Raw genomic sequence first — 24,422 nt, forward strand, 5'->3', positions numbered from 1 at the left:
AGGGCCTTACCACTACTAATGAGAGTACATCCAGAAATGGAAACGGGAAACTCTCAAAATGCCTTTAAAGGCGTATGGTGCATCATCGGGGGCTGAAAGGACACCGCAGCAAACCGCTACCGTCGAATGGGCTAAAATCATACTTGCTACAACAAGGACCAGTAAGGACTCTACGTCTAAAGTCTCTTGAGAGAGCCGTACCGACACCAAAACGGCCTCGAGTGCACAACACCAGTACTCCACTCAATCCCATCAAGAAACAATCCAGTTTCAGTGACGTCGCGAAGGCCAAAGTCGTGGTTGCAGTTGGTCTAGGTTAAGCTCTCGGGTGGCTTTTTAAGAATTTGAGGGCGCTTCCAGGACCACTTCCTTCCATAAGCGATGGGGGTTATCATCAAGGCCATGTCTAATTCATAGTTTGTGGCGACCAGAGGTTTTGTGACTTAAAAAATGAGCAGAGGGCTCCTGGACATATTCAAGGAATGAATCGCTGAACTTACTATTGCACACTCACTTTCCTGGTAGTTCTCTTACCGAAACTTACAACAATTATATACGTTCAAGTTCAAATACAACATATCCACAAGGTCTGATCACAAGGGACAAGCTACAATGGGCTCTCAACAACTTTAAACAATTTAAATCTGCAGTACCAGATAGAATAATACCAGCCGAGTTACTTCTATAATTGCACCAATACTTAGGCAATTTTTACCAGCTGTCTTTACCTGGTACATGTTCCCTCGGCATGCAGAGAAGTTAAAATTGTTTTTATACCCAAAGCAGGTAAATGCTCGCAAGTCAATCCTAAAGATCTATGACCTATAAGTCTATTATTCCTTCTTATGACCTTGGAAAGGTTGATTGATATCCATTTAAGGGAAAGTATTCAAGACTTCTGTCTTCGTCTCAACATGCCTACTATAAAGGTAAATCAGTGGAAACAGCGTTACGCACTTTTGTACGCACAGTCGAATATTCTCTCCATCATAAAGAGTTCACTATGGTTGCTTTCCTTGACATCGAAGGTGCCTTTAACAGCGTAGACACATCTGCAATCACATCTGCACTAACATCTCTAAATGTAGAAAGTTCGCTTCGGGAGCTAATTCATTTAATGCTTACTAGCAGAATAATCAACTCAAAACTGGGCAACTCTTCTGGCAGACAATTCGTTAGTAGAGGGACACCGCAAGGTGGTGTTCTATCCCCTCTCCTCTGGAACCTAGTGGTGAATGAAATCCTAACTAGTCTGGATGCGGAGGGTTTCAGAGTGATAGCCTATGCGGACGACGTTGCTATAGCAATTTCAGGAAAGCATCTTAACATCCTAAGAGAACTCTTACAAAATGCGTTGGACAGACTAATACTTTGGGTTGATCAGTGTGGACTGGGTGCTAACCCACACAAAACCGATTTGGTCTTATTTTCGAGGAGATACAAAATTCCATTTGTCAACCCTCCATATATTAAAGGAATCCAATTAAAATTCTCAGACGAGGCTTAATACCTAGTTCTTGTCTTAGATAAAAAACTAAATTGGAAACGCAACGTACAGGAAAGAGTCAAAAAACTACTGTCACTTTTCTTGCAAAAAAGCTATTGGTAATAAATTTGGCATGAACACACAAATGCGGCAATATCTAAAACGTAACGACATGCTATGTCCCAATCAATCCGGTTTTCGTCCCAAACACAGTTGCACTACTGCCCTTATAAATGTGTCTATTTTCACTCTTTTGGATTTTTTCAAAGCCTTTGACCCTGTTAACCACCGTAATTAATGCATCAAATTAAGGGATGAGTTTCTATTTACATACGTCATCATCAGTGAGACCCTTTTTTCATATCTTAGTTCTAGACACCAAGCATTAATTGCTAACAACCGAACTTCAAGTTTTCTTTCGCTAACACAAAGTGTTCCCCAAAGGTCTATTTTGGGCCCATTACTTTTTAATATGTATGTTAATGAGCTCCCGTTTCTAAGCTTTAACTCATCCATACATATGTATCCCGATAATGTACAGCTTAGGTCTTTGTTTAAATCCTACTAAGTCAAAATGCTTAGTCATTTCAAAAGACCTTACAGACACATCTTGCTTTTCTCCAATATTACTCAATGATAACCCTATTCAGTTTGTTGACTCAGCCAAGAGTTTTGGAGTAGTATTTAATAAGACACTCACTTGGACAAATCATATACAACTTATCATAGGTAGAGTGTACGGAGGCTTAGGTATGTTATGGACCACCCAAAGAATCACTCCAATAAAAACTAGAATGATACTTGCTAAGTCGCTGCTTACTCGGCTCTTATTATTTGGGTGTGAACAATTTAGTAGTTGCCCTTCCAAGTACAAAAAGAAACTTTCAGCCCTATTATGGCTATCAACTATCAATTATTTGATAACTGATAACTTCTATCAATTTATTGATAATTTGGTATTATGAGTATCAAATGATAATTTTTCACCCATTCTGAATACTTATCAATATACGATTGTGAATAAGCTTTTTTTTGTGTTTGACGTTTGTCATTTGTGTTGAGTTCTTGTGTTTTGGTCTATAAATAATTTCTCTTTTTTCTTAATAATATTTTGTTTATTTAGGAGTAGAATAACTAGCGACAGAAAACAAATAGAAAGGCTTGTGGAATTAATGGAGAAAAATCCTGAGGTTGCAAAAGGCATTTGTGCTAAGCCAGTCCTAACCAACAAATGGGAAGACATCGCTCTGGAACTGAATAGCTTGGGGCCTACAGTATTTATTTACCACTTTCATAAATCTCTTAGCGCTCAGTTGATGGTACATGCCTATTTATCAGCGAAGAATTTGTGTCTGATAGAAAATTTTATGGATATCTTAATTTTTGACAGCCATAAAACCAAGTTTAATTTGCTTATTTTAATTCATGAATTTATAATTTGTCCAGTGGGTTTGAAGCATCTCGTAATACTGTTCATTTTAGCTTGCACAATAAACCTTCGTTCCTCAGTACAATTGCTTTCAAACAAAAATTCTAGTGAAGGCATTTCGTTCTTCAATTTGTATATTCAATTAAAACTACAAAAAAAACTTTTATAAATCGTATTTAAATTACAATTCTTTACCATTTACGAATATTTGATACATTTGTCAACGAAAATTTTGTAGCTGATAGAATATTTGATGGGTATCAACTATCAATATGTTTGATAGGCGTAATACCGAGTTTATCAATAAAGCTAATCACAATAGATCTTTAAATTCACTATTTATCAAAAATATTTATAATTGATCAAGCTGGTTGAGGTCCTCTCCCACCTGCGTGCGCCACCTGAGTCGCGGTCTTCCTCTACTGCGCCGTCCCTCGGGATTGGATTCGAAGACCTTCCGGGCTGGAGCGTTGATGTCCATCCGTTCTACATGACCTAGCCATCTAAGCCGTTTGACTTTAATTCTGCTAACTAGGTCAGTGTCGCTGTACAGCCCGTACAGTTCGTCGTTATATCTTCTCCTCCATTGTCCATCTATGCGTACGGGACCAAAAATCACCCGAAGAATTTTTCTCTCGAAGCATCCTAAGACGCTCTCATCTTTCTTTGACAGGGTCCAGGCCTCAGCGCCATAAATGAGAACCGGGATGATGAGTGTCTTATAGATGGTGATTTTACATGCTCGAGAGAGGACTTTACTTCTCAATTGCCTTCTAAGTCCAAAGAAGCAGCGATTTGCAAGAGTTATTCTTCGTTTGATTTCAGCGCTGGTGTCGTTGTCTGCATTAATAGCGGTGCCTAGGTAGACAAAGTCCTTAACTACCTCAAAGTTGTAGCTGTCCATGGTGACGTTTTGTCCAAGACGTCGTCGTTCAGTGTCCTTTTTTGATGACAGCATATACTTGGTCTTGCCCTCATTGACCACTAAACCCATCTTCTTCGCTTCCGTCGCAGTGCTCAAAAACGCTCCACTGACATCACGCTTTGATTTTCCAATTATGTCAATATCATCTGCGTATCCGAGTAATTGGATGGACCTTTGGAAGATTGAGCGTCTAGTGTTGACAGTTGAGTTTTGCATAATTCTTTCCAGAACGATGTTGAAGAAGTCGCATGACAGTGTGTCGCCTTGTCTTAAACCTTTTTTGACATCAAATGCATCAGTAAGATCTTTTCCGACATTGATAGAACAGCGTGCATTCTCCATCGTCATTTTGCACAAACGGATAAGTTTGACAGGGATGCCAAAACTAGACATTGCTCGATAGAGCTCTTCCTTATAGATGCTTTCATACGCGGCTTTAAAATCGATAAAGAGATGGTGGGTATCGATTTGAAGCTCCTTGGTTTTTTCCAAGATCTGCCGTAGTGTGAATATTTGGTCGATAGTGGACTTTCCTGGTCTGAAGCCACACTGATAAGGACCAATCAGGTTGTTGACGAATGGCTTCAGACGTTCACATAATACGGCAGAGAGGATCTTATACGCAATGTTAAGGAGACTGATGCCTCCGTAGTTGGCGCAGTTTAGAGGGTCTCCTTTCTTATGTATCGGGCACACTATGCTGAGATTCCACTCATCGGGCATGCTTTGTTCCGACCATATTTTGCAGATGAGTTGGTACATGCTCCGTACCAAATCATCCCCTGCTGCTTTGAATAGTTCGGCAACGATGCCGTCAGTTCCAGCAGCTTTGTTTGACTTAAGGTTAGATATAGCTATCTTCACTTCGTCAAGGTCGGGTAGGCGGAATTGTTGATCTGCGTCGCCGAGGTTGAGTGGTTCGATCTCCCTTACAGCGGATTCGGTTCGTCATCGCCGTTATATAATTTGGAGAAGTGATCTTTCCATAAATAATTGATCAATACCGATTCATTAATTTTGTTGATAATTATCAACTATTATCAAATATCGTGTTGATATTTGATAACCATAATAGGGCTGTTAATGTTGTCTATAATAGTGTGACAAGATATATTTTTGGACTACGGAAATATGTTCCCATTTCCTCATATGCAAGATTAATATACATATGGTTTTACTCTTGATAACCTTTTCTCGTTTATGAACTTAATAATGCTCCACAATGTCATGCAAACACGACAACCGACGTACCTTTACAACAGAATCCTTTTTCCACGCTATATACGCTACTCCTATCTTGTTTCGAGCCGTCAATATTTTGTTCACGCGGTTCGGTTTTGGAAATTCCTACCACAAACTACTCGGTTTAGAATAAGACTTAGACAGTATTTTGAGGCATTGCGATGATTTTAACGTTTGGTTTTTTTTTTGTATACTTTAAAGGTGTTTTATAAGGTATTATAATAAAGTCCATTGATCAAATCTTTTTCATTAATTAAATAGTATAAAGTAGTTTTGTTTATACAAATGTTTTTTTTTACCTTCCCATAGGAAGTTATTGTAATGGGTCAGATTTGTCAAATTGAAAATTTTGACATTTCTCGACGTTTCAAGTCGAAATAAAAGATTTTTAGAAAGATGTATGTGCGTGCGTGTGTACGTACGTTCGTACATCTGTACGTCCGTTTTTTCGTCCTCCATAGCTCAAGAACCAAAAGAGATATCGACTTCAAATAAATTTTGTTATTCAGATAATAAGGCAGAAAGATGCAAAAAGGGCTCTCAAAAAAATTGCGTGTGTGGTTTTTTTACCATAGCAGTTTTAAAAAAAGGTGAAAATTTTGGTTAACCCTAAATATCTTACGAACCAAAAACGCTAGAGACTTGAATTAAATTTTATATAATATATTGTAACGTGATACTCAACAGGTATATTTTTTGAAAAACATCAATATAACGGTTTTTTTATAAATCAATAAAACAGAAAAAAAAAATTTGTCACCTCCAAAATTTTACGACTGAAATATGATTTCATCCCTAAAACAATTTTGTGCAACGAAGAATAATGTTAATTACATCTGATAAATTTTTTAGAAAAATTTAATTGATAGTTTTTTTTTATAAAAAATAAAAATCTAAAAAAAACATTACTCAAAGTTGGTAAAAATTGAATATCCATTAAAATATCTTTTCAAAAACTTTAAATTTAGGCTTCAAACTTATTTATCTTATAAGAAATATTGTTTTCAACATTCTGACAAATGTTGAGAAAAATCGAATTGACAGTTTTTTTACAAAAAATTAATAAAAGTTGGTAAAAAATGATTTTCGACTCAAATATCTTTTCAAAACTTTGAGATATTGGCTTTAATTTACTTTTATCTTTCGAAAAATATTGTTGTTAACATTCAGTAAAATTTAAAAAAAAAATCGAATTCACAGTTTTTGTACAAAAAATTAAAAAACCTAAGAAAAATTTAACAAAACTCAAATATCTTTTCAAAAATTTGAAATATTGGCTTCAAACTTATTTATCTTATAAGAAAGATTGTTTTCAACATTCGATAGAATTTTGAAGAAAATAAAATTGACAGTTTTTTTCAAAAAATAAAACTCTAAAAAAAACAATACTAAAACTTGGCAAAAATTTATTTTCGACTCAAATAGCTTTTCAAAAATTAAAAATATTGGCTTCAAACTTATTTTATTTCACAGAAAATATTGTTTTCGGTATTCAGTAATTTTTATATAAAAATCCAACAGTCCGTTTTTTTCATACAAAATTAAATCTACAAAAAATAGTACGCAAATTTGGTAAAAATTGATACGAGTACATATAGACAAACTTTTAAGCAAGACAAATCGACAGACGGGATGGGAAGTTATCAGTGTGGGTCGCATCCCAGCCTCTTTTTTTTCAAGTCATCTTGCTTAAAATTTAGTATTCATTCATTTCATGTAAACCAATTGTAAAACTGAAGCTTGTACGACCTTAAAAGATATTGTATCTTACTGTGCAAAAATACAATTCTTATACGCTTTTGGCCTAAACCCAATACAATGTTAGCCCTTTAAATATTCTTAACAACAAAACCCTTTGATGCGTTGCACAACAATACCCCTCGATTCTTCTTAAAATTATGTTTAACATCGACTGCCTATTAACATTAAATACTACCCACTTACATACATATGTAAATATATTTATTAACTTCTTTTCTCAGGAACTACCCTGGTCTTTCGAGTAGAAGGTACTCGTAGCTATATTTTAAAAGATATACCACCTGGAATATTTAAATTTATACATTTATACCTATACTTACCCCTCCGCTGGGATACTTCGATACTATCGTAATTGTTTAAAATGACTTTCACCCTAATTCAACAAACCCAAATGGAACAGTGAAGTGAAACTACACTGCACCGTTTATTTATGTAAGTAGGAATGTGCCTCTGCAAACAGTGAGTGTATTGTGTTATTCACCTGACCTAACTTCGGAAAAGATGTGGGATTTCTTGACGAAATTTAACACAAAAGACACAGAAAAAAAACGTTACTACTGTGACAAGACAACAATAAAATATAAACAATTTCATGAACCTATACGCCGCCGCCGCGCCGCTTAAAATTTATTCAAAATCGCGAGCTTCGAGGTGATGGAATGAAGAAATAAAAGTAATGAAGAAAACTATCCGTCGTCTCGTCGTTGTCGACGTCGTCGTCATCATCAGCAGAGACAGCGGCAGCAAGGTTCGTATCATAGGAACATGGCTTAAGCTCGAGTTCACCATTCGGAGCTGAGTTAGTCAAAGAAAAACCATCAACCTGGTTGAAGTGGTTCGCTAGCTCGCTAGTTCGTAACGTTGTTGTTTGTTATTTTAGTTTTACTCTTAACGGTTTTGAGCTTTAAAGTCGCTTTGAAGACCTCCTCTCTCTCGCTCGCAGCATATCCCCCTTCTCCCGTTTTTATTTCTTGACAAATTGTTTATTTAAATCGGAATACCAGTTTTTGATAGTTTTTTTTTCTTTTTAATTTTATATATAAATATCCCCTAAAAAGGTGAGTTGAGTTTTGTTAATACAAATAATCACGCACCTCTATACTGAATCCTATATATTTCCGGTTTTGCACTTTTGATACTTTAAACTTTAAGAAAAATATAAAGATACAATAAGATGCGCCCTCAACGCAGACGTTTTTGATCTTGTGTTTTCGTTTTTGATTTCGATTATAAGTGAAGTGCCCGAGAAAATGACGATTTTTTAATCCAGGTGAAATGAAAAGTTATACCTAAAAACAAGAATAAATTCATGACTAAAAATACCAACCTTTCACTTGTCGGATTGGATTGTTGGGAACATAAACTTTAAGAAGATCATTTAAAGCTTTTCCAGAGTTCCAACACACATGGTTTGGTTGTGATTTGTGGTTAACCTTCATCAGAGTGTGATTATTTATTAATTAATGCATTACTTTACTTTGCTTTGTCGAATACTCTAAAAAAGTTCGTGATAAGTTTATGAACTGTGGTGAAGATGAAACAAGAACTGTCAACTGGCAATGGCGAGTTATTACCATTTAGACTTGACGTCTCTCTTTGCTTTTTTCGAGACGGAGAAACTTGAATTGAGTTTTGAGAGAGTGATTATAATAAAATAAATTTTATTTTTATTTTGTTCATCTTGATAGTTGCAAATGTTTTATTAGTTTTGTAGGTGTGGCGAATAAACTGAAAACTGAGTCCCCTAATAACTATAGGCTTATATTTGGTATCCTGATGTACACAGATCCTAAAACTAAATTGGGATTAAAACATCAAAAGTACTTAATTTGTTGCTTAATGCAATGAATAATAAAAATATGGATTTAATTGCAGTCATTCTCATTTGCAAAAACAATGAGGTCAATCGTTTTTTGTTATATATTATGTACCGTACATAAATGAAAGTGACCAAAATAATAATAATTTTATTATAATTTAAATATTTACTGAAATTTATGCTGAACCTTCAAAATCTAGTAAAGTACATTATTTGTTATTTATTGAAAAATGTTCCTATTTAATTTGATTTCCTCATTAAATTGGCATTAAAATTCCCAATTTCCCATTTATAGGTTTCTATATTTATTGCTATAATAATATCCGGATTAAATGTGATAAATTGCAATTATTGTAGGTTTTTAAATACATTACTCATCTCATATATAGGATCTATCTTTACTTATTTCAATTTAATTTAGTTATGTTTATATTTATTTTGTGATATATATTTCATTAAACCTTATTACAAATAAATAAGCAATTTAATTGTGTCCTGGCCTAACATGTTTACTTAGTTCATTTGATTCGGATTAACACTGGTCTTCATCACACATCCCCGCCCTCCCTAACTCCCCCTCCCCAACTATCAACAATATGTATCTCAAAATATGTATTTTGAAATTGTTTTGCGGTGGTGATAATAATTATAAATTTAAATGATTGTGAAGAAGGGTATTTTTAATTTGGAATAAATTAAAGTTGTTTCTTGGTAGTTAGTCTGGTTTGTTTTTGAATGTTAATTTAAAAAGAAACGTGTTTTCTTTTTGTTTCAATTTGAATTCTGCGTTTTTGTCTGGATTTAAAGATTCTTGATTAAACAAAATGATTGTTTTAATAACGACCAATTTTGGAAAGACAGTAATCAAGATAAGAAACTTTAAGTAGGAACATAAATAGCTACAGGACTAGTTTGACAGAGAAAAGTGGGGAATGCCAAGACAAAAATTTGTATTAAGGAAATTTTAGTTCTCCTAATAGAGCTGAACAATAGAATAGGCTAGGTTTCAAACGGGTATTAGCGATAAGTTCTTGAGTTCATTCAAAATATAGTGCTTATTAAAAGAACGATAATATGAACACCGATATAATTGTATCCATTTTTCTTAAATCAAACCAAGCAGTTTTGGGATATTAAGTCAGAAATAAGCGACTACTTTTTAAATATATTCTTTCAAATAAACTCTTAAAGGACTGATTGTCCAGAAAAATTAGATACATAACTTGTATAACTTCGAAAAAATTCCGATGAATATAAAATTTTGGAGGATAATGTACTACTGGCGCTACAGTCCTGTGTGAGCTAGGGCATCACCCAACAAACTTCTCCATCTAGCTCGGTCCCTAGCTAGATATCTCCAGTTTCGCGCTCCAAGTTGGGTGTGGATTCGAAGACTTTCCGGGCCGGAGCATTGGTTTCCATGCGCTCTACGTGACCCAGCCATCTTAGTCGTTGGACTTTTACCCTTCTGGCCAAGTCTACGTCGCTGTACAGCCTGCACAGCTCATCGTTCCATCTTCTTCTTAATTCCCCTTTGATGCATACGGGACCGTAGATCACACGAAGAACTTTTCTCTCAAACCGACCCAAGGTGCTTTCATCCGCTTTTGCCATAGTCCATGTAAAAATTTAACAAGCTTTTTTGTAAATTAGCTCTTACTTGAGCTGTTAAATAACTTCGCAAATTAAAAGAATTTAAAATCAAGCGAAAAAATGCGGATTAAAGAAAACGCGTGTGGAATGTGCGGAACTATCGTGCGGAATGGTTTTATTTCATTTCATTTTCTTTTCCTTTTTCTTCTTTATTTTAAATTTTAAATAAAATATGGCCGGATGGGCGGGAAGTTTGAAATTTATACCAATACACTTTACAATTCATACAATTCAGTTCACAATAGTGCAATTTTTTTTAACTGATATAAATGTATTTTACTTTTAAGTTAAATTCAATATTTAAGATTTAAAATTCATTTTATAAAGTTGCGTACTAACGAAACACCATGCTTCTGCATCGTATAGCAGGACGGGGATGATAAGGGTCTTATATAGCAACACTTTGGTCCCTCGAGAGAGGACTTTACCACTCAATTGCTTTCTTAGTCCAAAGAAACAGCGGTTAGCAAGAGTTATTCTGCGTTTGATCTCAGCGCTGGTTTTGTTTTCTGCGTTTACTACCTCAAAGTTACGTCTGTCGATTGTGACGTTTTGACCAAAACGTCGGTGTTGTATGTCCTTTCTAGACGACAGCATGTACTTTGTTTTGCCCTCATTAACCGTTAAACCCATTTTTGCCACCTCTGCCTCAATACTCACAAAAGCCTCATTGACATCACACTGAGTTCTTCCGAATATGTCAATGTCATCAGCATATGCTAGTAATTGGACAGACTTTTGAAAGATAGTGCCTCTAGTGTTGACGTGAGAGCGCATCACCTTGTCTAAAACCTTTTTTGACATCGGAAGGTTCTGTTAAGTTGTTTTCAACCGGCACAAACGGACGAGTTTGGCAGGGATGCCAAAACTAGACATGGCTCTATAGAGCTCGTCCCTGTAGATGCTGTCATATGCGGCCTTGAAATCGATGAAAAGATGGTGGGTGTAGATTTGGTGTTCTTGGGTTTTTTTTTACATGATCTGCCGTAATGTGAATATTTGATCAACTGTGGACTTTCCTGGTCTAAAACCACACTGACGATGGGCTTTAGACGTTCACATATTACGGCAGAGAAGATTTTATAGGCGATGTTAAGTAGACTTATTTCTCTATAGTTGGTGCAGTTTAGGGGGTCTCCTTTTTTCAGGATCGGGCAAACAATACTGAGGTTCCATTCATCGGGCATGCTTTCTTCCGACCATATCTTACAGATAAGATGGTGCATGCTCCTAACCAACTTATATTTAGCTGCTTTAAAGAGCTCGGCATTCAAACCATCCGCTGCAGTGGCTTTATTGGACTTCAGCTTAGGTATGACAATCTTTACTTTGTCTAAGTCGGGAGGAGGGGATTGTTGGCTTTAGTCGTCTATGTTGAATGGATCATCCTGCCTGACAGCGGAATTCTGTTCGTCGTTGCCGTTAAAGAGTCTGCAGAAGTGGTCGTTCCATATCCTCAGCATTGACTGCGGTTCCACTATGATGTTTCCACTTTCGTCTTTGCAGCCTTCGGTTCTAGGTTTATGTACCTGTGAATTTCATTTCACCTGTTAATAAAACTTTCGAACCTCATTCCTGCTTTTAAACCTCTCAACATCTTCGACCGTACGCTTCTCAAGCCCTCTCTTTTTCCTTCTGAGAAGTCGGCGTTCCTCTCGCCTCTACTGCTCATAGAGCTCACGAGCAGCTCTCGTTCTTTTATGCAGCACCGCTTTGCGTGCCTCTTGTTTGGCTGCATTTGCCTGCCGACATTCCTCATCAAACCAGGGGTTCCTTGTTGGTGGCTGTTTGAAACCCAGCACATCAGAGGCGGCTTCTCTGATTGCATCTTGGCAATGCTGCCAATGGTTTTCGATACATTGTGTTGGCGGCAGAGAACTTCGAGAGAGGTTACTTGTAACTCGGTCGGAAAAGGATTTGGCGATCTCTGGCGATTGTAGCCGTTCGACGTTGTATCTTCTCCCAGCACCTCCCTGTCTTGCCTTGGGTCTGAAAATCCGAAGTGCTGCCTTGGCTACAACGAGGTAGTGGTCCGAGTCGATGTTAGCTCCTCGGAAAGTTCGTACATCCATAATGCTGGAAGCGTGTCTGGCGTCGATCGCAATATGATCAATCTGGTTGACGGTAAATTGATCTGGAGAAGTCCTAGTTCCTTTGTGGATGTTGAGGTGTGGAAAACGCGTACTGGCTACCATGACGTTTCGCCCGCAACAAAATCTATGAGCCTGAATCCATTGTCGGAAGTGTTGTCGTGCAGGCTGTTCTTCCCGATTATTCCACCAAAGATGTCTTCCCTTCCTAGCTTGAGTACGTAGTACGTACTCATTATAATAATAAAGCTTTATCATTTGAACTTGCTGTTCAATCGTGTAACTTGCCATGATGGTTTGGCATAAACAACTGAATAATAAACAATAGATTTGACAGATGTCACCAAAACAAAATGGCCGCAATTAAAAAGCCCTATACATCTTCATCTATTTATTACATTTGTACCAATATTTTTTGTTAATATGAAACAAAAATAAATAAAAGTGTTCAATATCTATCTTTTGAAACTACTTAACCGAGGATAGAGAATATCAAACTTATAATTTTTCATTTGGATCTCCATTTTCTTTAGCAAATTATTTTTTCAAATATTATTTTCCATTGGGTAATAAATTCATCTACACTGAGTTACAAAAAAAGTGACGCAACAATTTGAAGTTACTTAAACAAATAAACGTTTTCTGGTAAAGTGTTGTTTATTAACATAAAAGTAAGTCATTCATGAAAAAATAGGAAGAACTTAGAAATAAACCATAGATTAAGGAAAATAGACAAAAATTTCATAGCTTGACATTTCAAATGTTTGTTTTTTTAAAACTAGTCTTTGTTTCTTCAATAGTGGGGTTTTGCCTCCACGAACATCTAATAAAGCTTTAATTAGCTTGGGCATGCCTTGGATAAGATTTGTTACGATGGTATTGTCCATATTTTCCCATTCCTACACTAGAGCAGATCTCAACTGAATGTTGACAACAATATTTTTTGAAAGATAAAAGTAAATTAAAGCCAATATCTCAAAGTTTTGAAAAGATATTTGAGTCTAAAATCATTTTTTACCAACTTTTTTCCGCTTTTAATTTTTTGTGCAAAAACTGTCAATTCGATTTTTTTCAAAGTTTGAATGTTGACAACAATATTTTTTGAAAGATAAAAGTAAATTAAATCCAATATCTCAAAGTTTTGAAAAGATATTTGAATCGATATTCAATTTTTACCAACTTTGTTTTTGTTAATGTTTTTTTTAGATTTTTATTTTTTATAAGAAAAACTGTTAATTCGATTTTTCTCAAAACTTTATCAGATATCAAAAACATTATTTTTCGTTGAACAAAATTTTTTTGGAGATGAAATCATATTTTAGTAGTAAAATTTTGGAGGTGACACATTTTTTTTTTCAGTTTTTTTGATTTATAAAAAAACCCTTAAATTTATTTTTTTTTTCAAAAATTATACTTCTTTGATATCACGTTACAATATATTATATAAAATCTAATTCAAGTCTCAAGCTTTTTTGATTCGTAAGATATTAACGGTTAACCAACATTTTCACCTTTTTTTCAAACTGCTATGGCAAAAATCCACCACCACGCTATTTGCTTGAGATCCCTTTCTGCATCTTTCTGCCTTATTATCTAAATAACAAAGTTTAATTTATGAAGTCGGTATCTCTCCTGGGTCTTGAGCTATGGACGACGAAAAAAACGTAGTGAACGTACGGACGTACGAACGTACGTACACACGCACGCACAGACATCTTTCTAAAAATCTTTTATTCCGACTCTAGGGACCTTAAAACGTCGAGATATGTCAAAATTTTCTATTTGACAAATCGGACCCATTACAATAACTTCCTATGGGAAGTTAATAAGTATTTTTTATTTAAATCCGTCAAAACACTGATTTACTGTTTTTCTTGTTTAAATAAATCAAATTGATTACTATTTAAAATTATTTAATTGATGTTAAAATTTGTAGATCTTAATTTTGTGTAACAAAACCACAATTTGTGTCTGTCTATTTTTTCGATGGTATATACTTGTGATTTTTTTGATCGTGAAAATTGATTTAAAAATATTTTAGAAATAATAACATATCGTCGCTTGGATAAACGTTTGTCGTATGTTACATTTGGCTACTTTTGGGAAATCGACATTAAAGTTAAGAATTTTATTTTTCGGAAACACTTTGTCAAATTTTCTTGAAAATTGGATGACTTATGTAACGCGAAATTGTTAGTTCAATTGCATTAAAATAATATCGAAATAGTTGTCAAGGCACAACTTAGAGCCAATTTTGATCAGAATGCCTTCGTCTTATGTGACTATTTCACCAAATCTCCTTGTTTCCCATACACATACGACAAAATTTGGACACATGCGACAAAGATTTATTAAATGTTTGAATGCAATAGTCTTCTATATACGACAAAAGGACATAGAAATACAATAAGGCAAAAGTTTTTTTTTTTAATTCATTTATTTTTATTAACAAAAACTTAATTCAATTCAATTAAACAAAAATAAAGAAATACATTTATCTATAATAATTAATAACAAAACCTTTTCATAAAGAAAAAATAAATAAATAAATAAATTGTTTTTGAAGATAAATTTGCGTTTCTTCACAGCACATTTTGATTAATTGATAAATAATAAATAATATTTTTTAAATAAAATAAAAACTTAAAATTATGAAGATTCTTCGTTTAGCTTCAAAATGTCTCGGTAAAAACTATTATCTTCGACTTTTTCAAGGTAGGGTATCATACTTTTCAAATCCTTTTTCTTATTCGCATCCATATTTTTGGTTGAATGTATGCGAAGCTCTTCATTCCATAGATTTATTTTTGTAGGATTTTTTAAACGAGGTTTTATTTGTAATTTAACGTTATTATAACATAATTCTTTGAATGTTGTTTTTATCCTGATTTAATTTAAATCGTCTTTGTGGTAAAAGATCGATTTGCATTTAAAATATTGAACTTGCTTAAAGTTGAGTTTTTCAGATTTTAAAGAATAATTTTTAAAGTCCTTCTGGTTCATTTGAAATATTTTTAACGAAACGTTAGGAAAGTTCATTTTTTCCAAAGAGACGGATTAGAGTTAGCTGGCTTGGTATTTCAATATTTCTCAGATATTTTTCGATCACGCTATGAACACAGTCTACTTCCTTCAGGGAAGAGTGCCCAGGTTCACTAAATTTTTGTATTACCTTTTCTAGGGAATGTTGGTGATCGTATATGAATTGAAGAATTGCGGTTGATGTGATGCGGTTCCTATTCTGTTGAACAAATGAATCACCCCACAAGATTAAAGTCCTTATATTTGGATGATCTTCCATAATTTTGTTCAACATTTTAATGAGTGCACTTGCTATGTCATTCCCAGATCTTCCGTAAACAGTTTCATTCCACAAAACACAATAAGTCACTTTAGCAAATCCAGGAATAATAAGCGTGCCAGTGAGGTTATAAACACAGAGTTTTCTTTTATAGTAAAAGTTTGAAGTGTACATTTTCGGCAAGGTGAAAACATTTTCCAAGTCATACATCAAAGTGGCAGTATTCTCATCAATATTTTGTAAATCTTTATCTCGCTCTGATTTAGTATACCTTTTTTCTTCTAAATGTTTTTCATAAAGTATAGTTTCACGTTCTGTACAGCTCCCTTTATTTACTTTGTAGAGAGAGCATTTATCGCACAAGTCTTTTTTGGGTGGTGGAAAGAAAGATTAAACTCTGTATTGAAAATGTTGCGGTAAATGTCAATTGAAACTGGATTTTCAAATTTTACTTTATATAAATCGTACATTCGTTGTAAATTTAAGTGCGATTCAAAGTATCACCGTGAAGTCGTCGAACGAAAATAATGAGAATCGACAACAGAGAAGCTGGAAATATGATCTTTAATGTTCTTAATACGATCCTCATCAGTACGCTTTCGCCCGCGCTTTTTGAATGGTTTTATTTGCTCATTATCGTAAAATTTTGAGAAAAAGTAGTAAATGGTTTTTTTCTGATATACTCAGCGTGTTTAGAAAATACTTTTTGCATACTTGTAACACTTGATCTCTGATTTTGAAATAATATTTAAAACTTGCCTTTTTTTTGGACGAACTTCTAGTTTTTTTTCTGCTCGCCTCCGTTTTATGTCAACCTTTTTAACGAAATTTCCATAAAAAAAACTTTTTTTCTTCAGACGATAAATTCCAGAAATAAGTGTGGATGTCCTGTCTTTGATTATCAGTAATATTATTGCAACAATTATAGAAACCAAGTGATGAACAGATCGGACCCAACGCCTAAGAAGGTCTTGTTATTCCATTTTTTCCCTCATACGAAAGACCCTGCTCTCGAAGACTTTTTCTTAAATTTTGTTTCCACGACAATGGGTTCCTCTTTCTTTTTCTTGTAATTGTTGGTGTTACACAGCATGCTATTGAAATAAAATTGCTGCCCATAATTTGACAAACACAAAATTTAGAAACTTACATGAACTACTATAATCGGATGCAAGATTTCGGAATTGAATTTGATTAGAATCTGGAGTTGGCAAAATCAATTCGTTTGCATGCTCATAAAAATGTTTTAATGCACTTTTTTCGTTTGCTGCTGGAGGTTGGTACGATGGATCATTGCCTTCATCGTCAGCTGAAAAGTCCTCACCTAATACATATTTTGTCACCCATGCTTAATAAATTAGACAAAAAGAATTAAAACATACATTCATCTGTGTTAATAGTTATGGGACATACGACAAACGCATACTAAGTCTTCAGTAAATTACTGTCGTATGTGTTCAAAGAAATGGCATATACGACAATTATTTAACGAATCGAGGAAAAACCGGATATGCATAGGAAAAATTGTCGTATGTGTCAAATTTGTCGTATGTGTACCTGTTTTTGACACATGAAACACATTTGAAAATGACTCAAACCGTTAGTGATCTTAGATATACGACAAAAGGCACACTGATTATCTCGGAAACTAAAATAGATACAAAAAAAAACGATAACACAGAATTGTAGACAAAAAATCGATTTAAAAAAACTGCATGTAAACCTCAAAACCTCAATTTTTCACATACGACAAATGTTTATCCAAGTGACGATATTCCTCAAAAATGTTATTCTCCGGTACATCACGTTGATTTTCTGTCATTTAGCCTTTAGACTCATGCCACAAAACGAAGACGTCATCGCGAAAGAACAAATTTACCAATGGAAACCCCTATTAATTTCTGACACTCTCAATTCTGTGCAATGTATTTGCTTTATTAATAAAGATTGTTAATTTATAAGTGGTCAGTACTTAGCGCACGGTAAAGTTGTTTCTATTGCAATGTTAGTCACTCAATTAAGAAAATGCTTGTTTTACGATTGGCAGAAGTCTATTTTTGTGTTGTGTGTTTTATTAATAGCTTCTGTAGAAAAAGAAACTCACCTAACATCAATTCAAGTGCCTCATTGTTTTCCATGATTGAATGAAAAGTTCTTAAATGAATTTTCATGTTATCTTGAAAAGTATCAACAATAATTAAATATTTATTTCAACCAAAAAAGAAAGACTCCATTGATAACTTTTTAATATAGGTTATCTCAAAATTGTGTACACAATTGACTATGTTCTCTGTTAAGAGTCACCCATGACGTTGAGGTGTGTGGGAGCATAAAATTCCAATAAAGTTCTCCTTAAGAAACCTACATACATGAGTCAACTATGCACAAATAACCCTGAATCATTCCAGAATAATAATTCTTAAGAATTCGAACCAGATTATTTATAATTTATAAATCATTCTTCATTAATTTTTATAGTTCTGTTGTTTGTTTGTTTATTTGTTTATTTCAAAAATTTATTGAACTATACATTTCAGGTGACAATAACGATGATTTCACTGTCAACTACGGCTGCTGTACGATGGCCTTTGATGGTTCTAGTGGCGGCCATAGCGTGCATCGCTCTGACATTAGCTAAAACCGGTAAGTCTTGATGTCTTTTTAACATTCACTGTCAGAGTGGGCATTCAAATGAAACGCCATATTATAATTTTATTATAATGTCAAAATGTTGTTGTTTTGGTTGCTTCTTCTTCTTTTTCTTTATCATTATCTTCTTCATTAATAAAAACAAATAAAATAAAATATTTATGCACATATATTTTTGTTATTTCATTTTAGGTCCAACACATGACAAAGTTGTCGTTTGCTACTTGTCAACGTGGGCTGTTTACCGCCCTGGCAAAGGTTCCTACGCCATTGACAACTTCGATGCCAATTTATGCACCCATGTCGTGTACGCTTTCGTTGGATTAGATATCACACAAAATGCCATCAGGTCCTTAGGTAAGGCTTCATTTTTATTCTCAAACTTCCAAAAAGTAAATTGATATCGATTGGAAATGAATGAGTGTTGCACTGTACGACCGACGTAAGTATACCTGAGGAAATGATTTTAGAATGAATACCACCGCAATGTCTACAAAAAACAAGAAGGAAACTCTGTGGTTTTCCACTGAATTGCATTTCCTGTTCGTTTTGTTATACGACTTACGAATATATACCTAACCTATGTACCTATTGTTAGGTCACATCATCATAAGGACTCCTTCTTGGTAAAATATTTGCTGCGAAGCCGAAGGTTTTATGTTTCTGTCAATGTTTTACTTTATACCCACCTACCGACTTGAATTGGGGACATTCATTGGATGGAAGTAGGCAAATTAGCGAACAAACAAGCTTATTGTGTTATTTTGTATATTGAAGTTTATTTAACACTTTATTGTGAAACTTTCGGTTTTATATGTTTGCTATTGTATGACAACTTTTGCATAATACATTTTATTTTGTTTGTTGTGTGATGTGATGATGATGGTACTTTCCAGGGCCGGCTTAGAGATTTGTATAGGGTATGGATCATGGCGTATCTTTTTTTGTCAAACTATATTGAATATAAGCACACAACTTATTTGCAAAAATCGTATAAAGCTTGTCTCTAAGGCGCCAGTTACAGCTGTCATTAATTTTCATCATTCAAAACAAACATTCGAATTTTTTTGACAGGTCGTTTACACATCATTAAAAAATGTCTGTCATTGAAATTGAAATCTGTCATTGAAATTGAGTGAAATTGAAACACAAATCATTGGAACGATTCATTCCATTTTTGGACACAAAAGAATCAACTGTTCAGGAAAATGAATTTCCGTCCGGAAAATAGAAAAACGTTTCATACTCAACAAAAATTCTATGTGTGACTTCCGGTTGATCAGTATATAATTTTCATTTCTAATCAAAGGGAAACACCGTTAAATATCGATTCAAAAATTTGTCCGGATCGATTTCAATGATAGCTATAACTGGCTCCTAAGGAAGTTTTTCAACGTGGGTAAAATAAATCAATCTTTTCAAACATTCTTTTGTCCCACTTGTGCGTTTCATTGGGAAAATAAATTGAATTCATTTTAATTCATAATCTTTTAAAGCTTATATCAGAGAATTGAACTGTCAAAAAAGATATATGTTTGACGGAGCTAAAATGGAGTAAGAAGCTGAGCTCGGATGACTTAACATTGGCTGCGTTCAATCTCTTGTTGCATAAAGTATCTTGGATAAGTGGACTTTTAGATACCTTTTTAAACGAGTTGGAAAGCTGTATTGAGATAGCTATCATAAAATAAAAACAACTTTCAGCTTAAAACATCTTCAGATTAATTTACATTAATCGTATAAAGCTTGTCTTTAAGGAAGTTTTTCAACTTGGTTAAAATAAATAAATCTTTTCAAACGTTAATTTGATCCTCTTGTGCGTTCTATTGGAAAAAATTCAACTCATTTTAATACAAAATCTTCTTAATCTTAGATCAGAGAACTCGACTGTCAAAAAAGATATGTGTTTGACGGAGCTAATGGAGTAAGAACTTGATCTCGGATAACTTAACATCGGCTGCGTTCTATTTTGGATAGGTGGATTTTTAGATACCTTGTTGAAAGAGTTGGATAGCTGTATTGAGATAGCTGTCAAAAAATAAAAATAAATGTCAAATCTCATCTGTTTTTGATCAGCTGTTATTTTACACGTAAAACACTTATAAAAAGGTATCCGGATACCTTATCTGTCTGAGATTGAACGCAGCCATTAACTTCGTGTGGTATGAAAGAGACGGATAGCAAATTTCAAAACTTTTGACACTTCTGTTCTCCAGTGCGCTTTATACATAAATCGAAAAGCTTTAATCAAACTCTTCTGAGAGTGTACTCGACATGCTCTGGTTCTGCTCAATGTTCTGCTCAGAAGCTTTTAAAACCCAACTATAACAGACTTAACCGAGCTTAAGCTTAAGGGAACGAACCAATACGCAGCCTTATATGTCACTAACCATAATAGACGTTCTGCTCAGTTTCGTTAAATTTCGCTTACTTTCGCGCAATTACGCAAGAGCCATAAAAATGGCTTGAGCTTAGGCAAATGTCAAATTTGCTTAAGTTACTTGAATCCATTATGGTTACTTTTTATTTTGACGATAACTTCTGATAACTTTTCATCCGGTTTTGACATTAGCTTAATTTCGGTAAAGTCTATTATAGTTGGGCCATTAAGCTTAAAAATAAACACGCCTAATTTTAGGACTTGTTAAACCAAAATTAAATCAAATCTTCTTTTTTAAGGTGCATTGAGCGAAAACAAAACTGAATGCAAATTTGACATCCACAGCGCCAAAAATTGTTCTATGTTCCAAAAACCTAGGTACCTATACCAATAAAATAATAATTGTCAAATCCAAAATTACCAATGGAAAACACTCAACAAATGTGAGAAAAATTCTATGTATTGACAGCGTGAAATAAGTATTTGACAGATGACAGTTTGGAGAGCCATGATGAGAGATGCTTTGTCAAATTACAAAAAGTACAAATGTAATTGCTTTAATTTTTAGGATTCCAGGGCTTACAATAAAAATCAATCCGTGAAACCCCCTTAGCTTGTTGAGGTTTTCCGTTTTTTTTTTAAGTTCTGTCATCACCTTGTAAACTATTTCAGAGCATTTACCTGTTTTTAAAGTGTGTGAAGATAGGAATGTTAATATTTCTATAAAATTAAAAATTCAGCTCATGTCGTCACCTACCATATAAATCCGAAAAAATCAAATACTTCCTCAAAACAAAATAGTTTACCTTTATTGTTATGCTCAAAGAATTTTAATTTCATCCAACTTATGATAACAAAGCTTTTTGCTTAAGTTTGAATAGATATTCGTAAGTGTATTTAAAACGTGAACCTGAAACCATATATTTTGTATTTTTTTAGATCCATGGCAAGATTTGAAGGATAACTACGGAAAGGCCGGTTTTGATCGTATAAATGCCTTAAAGAAAACCCATCCTCATTTGAAAGTGACCTTGGCCATTGGGGGCTGGAATGAAGGTTCCAAGAACTATTCCATTATGGCAGCTGATCCGATGCGTCGTCAAAGTTTTGTCGAACAAGCTTCTTCTTTCATTCGAAAATATAACTTTGATGGATTGGATTTAGATTGGGAATATCCAACACAAAGAGGAGGAGATCCAAAAGATCGTGAATCATTTGTACTTTTAGCTAAAGATCTTCATAACAACTTCAGAAGACACAATCTTCTCTTGACTACAGCCATTGGAGCTTCAAAAGCTGTCATTGATCAAGCTTACGACATCAAAGAGCTTTCTAAGTACATGGATTTCCTACACATAATGTGTTACGATTATCATGGTAGTTGGGATAGGAAAGTTGGTCCAAATGCTCCTCTGGAAGATGATGGATTCTTAAGTGTGGTAAGTAATCGCTTGATAACTAAAAAACGGTTTTATGTATTTAAACATTTACAATTCTTACAGAGATTCACAATTGAATATCTAATGGAACTAGGTTGTCCGGCTTCGAAATTAGTTGTGGGTCTTCCGTTTTATGGACGAACTTACAAGACCGCTCTGGATGGTTATTTTGGTGATGAATCTGACGATTCTGGCTTCCAGGGTCCATTCACAAGAGAAGACGGTTTCCTAGGCTACAATGAGATTTGCCCCCTGCTGAGTAACAAGACATCCGGCTGGACTAAATTATGGGACAACAGAACCTCCCAGGCAATTGCCCGCATGCGCGATGAATTAACCGGAGTGACCAAAGTTGTCGCTTACGACAGCACCCGCTCAATAGCCAATAAAGTTCGTTTTGCTGTGCAAAAGAATTTAGCCGGTGCAATGGTTTGGTCTGTGGACACTGATGACTTCTTGGGAGAATGTGAACCAGAATCCGATACCTTTACTGAATTTGGCAATGTAAAAGGTGTCAAACTAGCAATACCCAGACGAATCAATACAAATTATCCACTCCTGAGAACAATAAACGAAGGTATTGTTTTAGCAATCGAAGAAATCGATCAACAGAACTCAATCGAGGATGAAAAAACTAAACACATTGAGCACAATGAGATTCCACATGGAACCGTGGATGATCATAAGGCAAGTCATTCGGGAGCTTTAAGTTTAACATCGCTATCGATGTCAACAATTATTCTGGTCACGTATTCGTTCGTAAGTTTTATTTGCTGAAACAAAGTTCTAAAAAATGTGTAATGTGTGATTCCTATAAAATGTTAGTTATGGTTTGCATGTTTTTTTTTGTTATATAAATAATTTTAAAAGAAGAAAAAAAAAATAAAAATAAAAATATTGTAAAAATTAAATTAGTTTAAGAGTGAAAGAGTTTTGTAAAATAAAGAAAATGTAAGAAAAGAAAACAGTTTTTCTTGAGAAGAATTCAATTATTTTATAAAAAGAATGAATTGCAAGGAAAAATTGTTGGAAAGGACTTTGGACGAATAGAATAAACGAATAACCGACATCTGAACAAATTTGTAATCAAAATTATGTAAAACGATTCCATATTTAAAATAAACTTAACGAACAATAGTTTTATTTAAAATAGGTGGCGCAACTTATCGTAAAATCAGGGCCTAGTGACTTACAACTATCAACCAGTTCTGTGTGCGAGTAATGCCAAGAATGGAGGGACCTACAATTATATGGCGAATACCAGCTTATTCTTTGAAAGAGCATTTTTCACGACAAGATTTTCTCTTGGAGGATTTATCAATTCTAGTCAACGACCCTACATGTATTAAGTTTAAGACTAAATGATCATAAAACTCCAATAAATGTTTGTATTCAGATTTTGTTCAACAATAATTCACAAATAAATCCTCTAAAACTTAAAATTCTACTTTTCTGTCATCAAAAAAGTGACATTTAATTTTTTGAAGAGTAAGAGAAAAGAACGACATCCATCTATGGTCACAGCAGGCTCCTTCGAGCAGACCCATTTTAACGTTTCAGAACTTTATCCCACTCCCATAAATGTTTCAAGAAATTTAAGAAATTTGCAGGTTATTTTTGAATGTTATTATTTCCACACTTCGAACTTTACTTACCTTCTAAAGCCTAGTACATACTTGTGAACCATCTCGTGAACCCATACAAATTTCAGTTTTTGGTTCACCCGTGAACTTGCTCGTGAAGCTGAGTGGAGAACAAAGTGGAGAGTTTTCGTTCACGGGCAATTCACGTGCAAAATGTACGGGAACTGTTGGTGAAGCTTTGACATTTGGTTTTTTTTTTTTACATAAAAACTTGAATACAATTTCACAATAAAAATAAATAAATACAGAGTAACAAAGTTCAGCTTTCAATTGAATGAAAGAACATGATCAGCTGACAATTTGACATAAGAAGTTTGGATTGACTTGACTTGACTCTAAGGGAGATTTTTCGTGATTTTTCGCTTATCTTTATAAGTTGTTAGATTTCACCTGTCTTACAAACAGCTAATAGAAACCATTTATGCTTAAACGGGTTTCAATAGAAAAACGCAAAACGGTTTGGTTTTTGTAAATAATCTATTGTCTAAAAATTCTATTATAACAAGTTTTTGAAATAAATTTAAAAACAATACAAAAAATAATGTTAAAAAACGGGTATTTAAGAAAAAATAATTAAAATTAGAGTTTTAAAAGAAAATTGTTAA

At 34.2% G+C, this 24,422-nt stretch overlaps 1 protein-coding gene across 2 annotated transcripts; it reads left to right on the forward strand.

Annotated features, from left to right (window-relative positions):
* The first annotated feature begins 7,490 nt into the window (after positions 1-7,490).
* LOC129946968 (probable chitinase 2) lies at positions 7,491-23,139 on the forward strand. Of its 2 annotated transcripts, none has more exons than XM_056057353.1 (5): positions 7,491-7,591; positions 18,244-18,349; positions 18,548-18,712; positions 21,675-22,174; positions 22,238-23,139. In XM_056057353.1, the coding sequence occupies exons 1-5, from the start codon at positions 7,520-7,522 to the stop codon at positions 22,949-22,951; spliced, it is 1,557 nt and encodes a 518-aa protein (XP_055913328.1). In that variant the 5' UTR covers positions 7,491-7,519; the 3' UTR covers positions 22,952-23,139. The 2 variants fall into 2 exon arrangements, with proteins under 2 accessions (XP_055913328.1, XP_055913329.1); XM_056057354.1 differs by lacking the exon at positions 7,491-7,591 and adding an exon at positions 7,639-7,901.
* The last annotated feature ends 1,283 nt before the right edge of the window (positions 23,140-24,422 follow it).

Source organism: Eupeodes corollae, chromosome 2 (assembly GCF_945859685.1).
Source record: "Eupeodes corollae chromosome 2, idEupCoro1.1, whole genome shotgun sequence".
Taxonomy (NCBI): Eukaryota; Metazoa; Arthropoda; class Insecta; order Diptera; family Syrphidae; genus Eupeodes; species Eupeodes corollae.

Excerpts from the sequence above, each read along its gene's own strand:
- LOC129946968 (XM_056057353.1), top strand. The coding sequence starts at position 7,520 with ATGAAGAAAACTATCCGTCGTCTCGTCGTTGTCGACGTCGTCGTCATC. Across the intron at positions 18,350-18,547 it reads TCTGACATTAGCTAAAACCG|GTCCAACACATGACAAAGTT; the intron begins GTAAGTCTTGAT and ends ATTTCATTTTAG. Across the intron at positions 18,713-21,674 it reads AAATGCCATCAGGTCCTTAG|ATCCATGGCAAGATTTGAAG; the intron begins GTAAGGCTTCAT and ends GTATTTTTTTAG.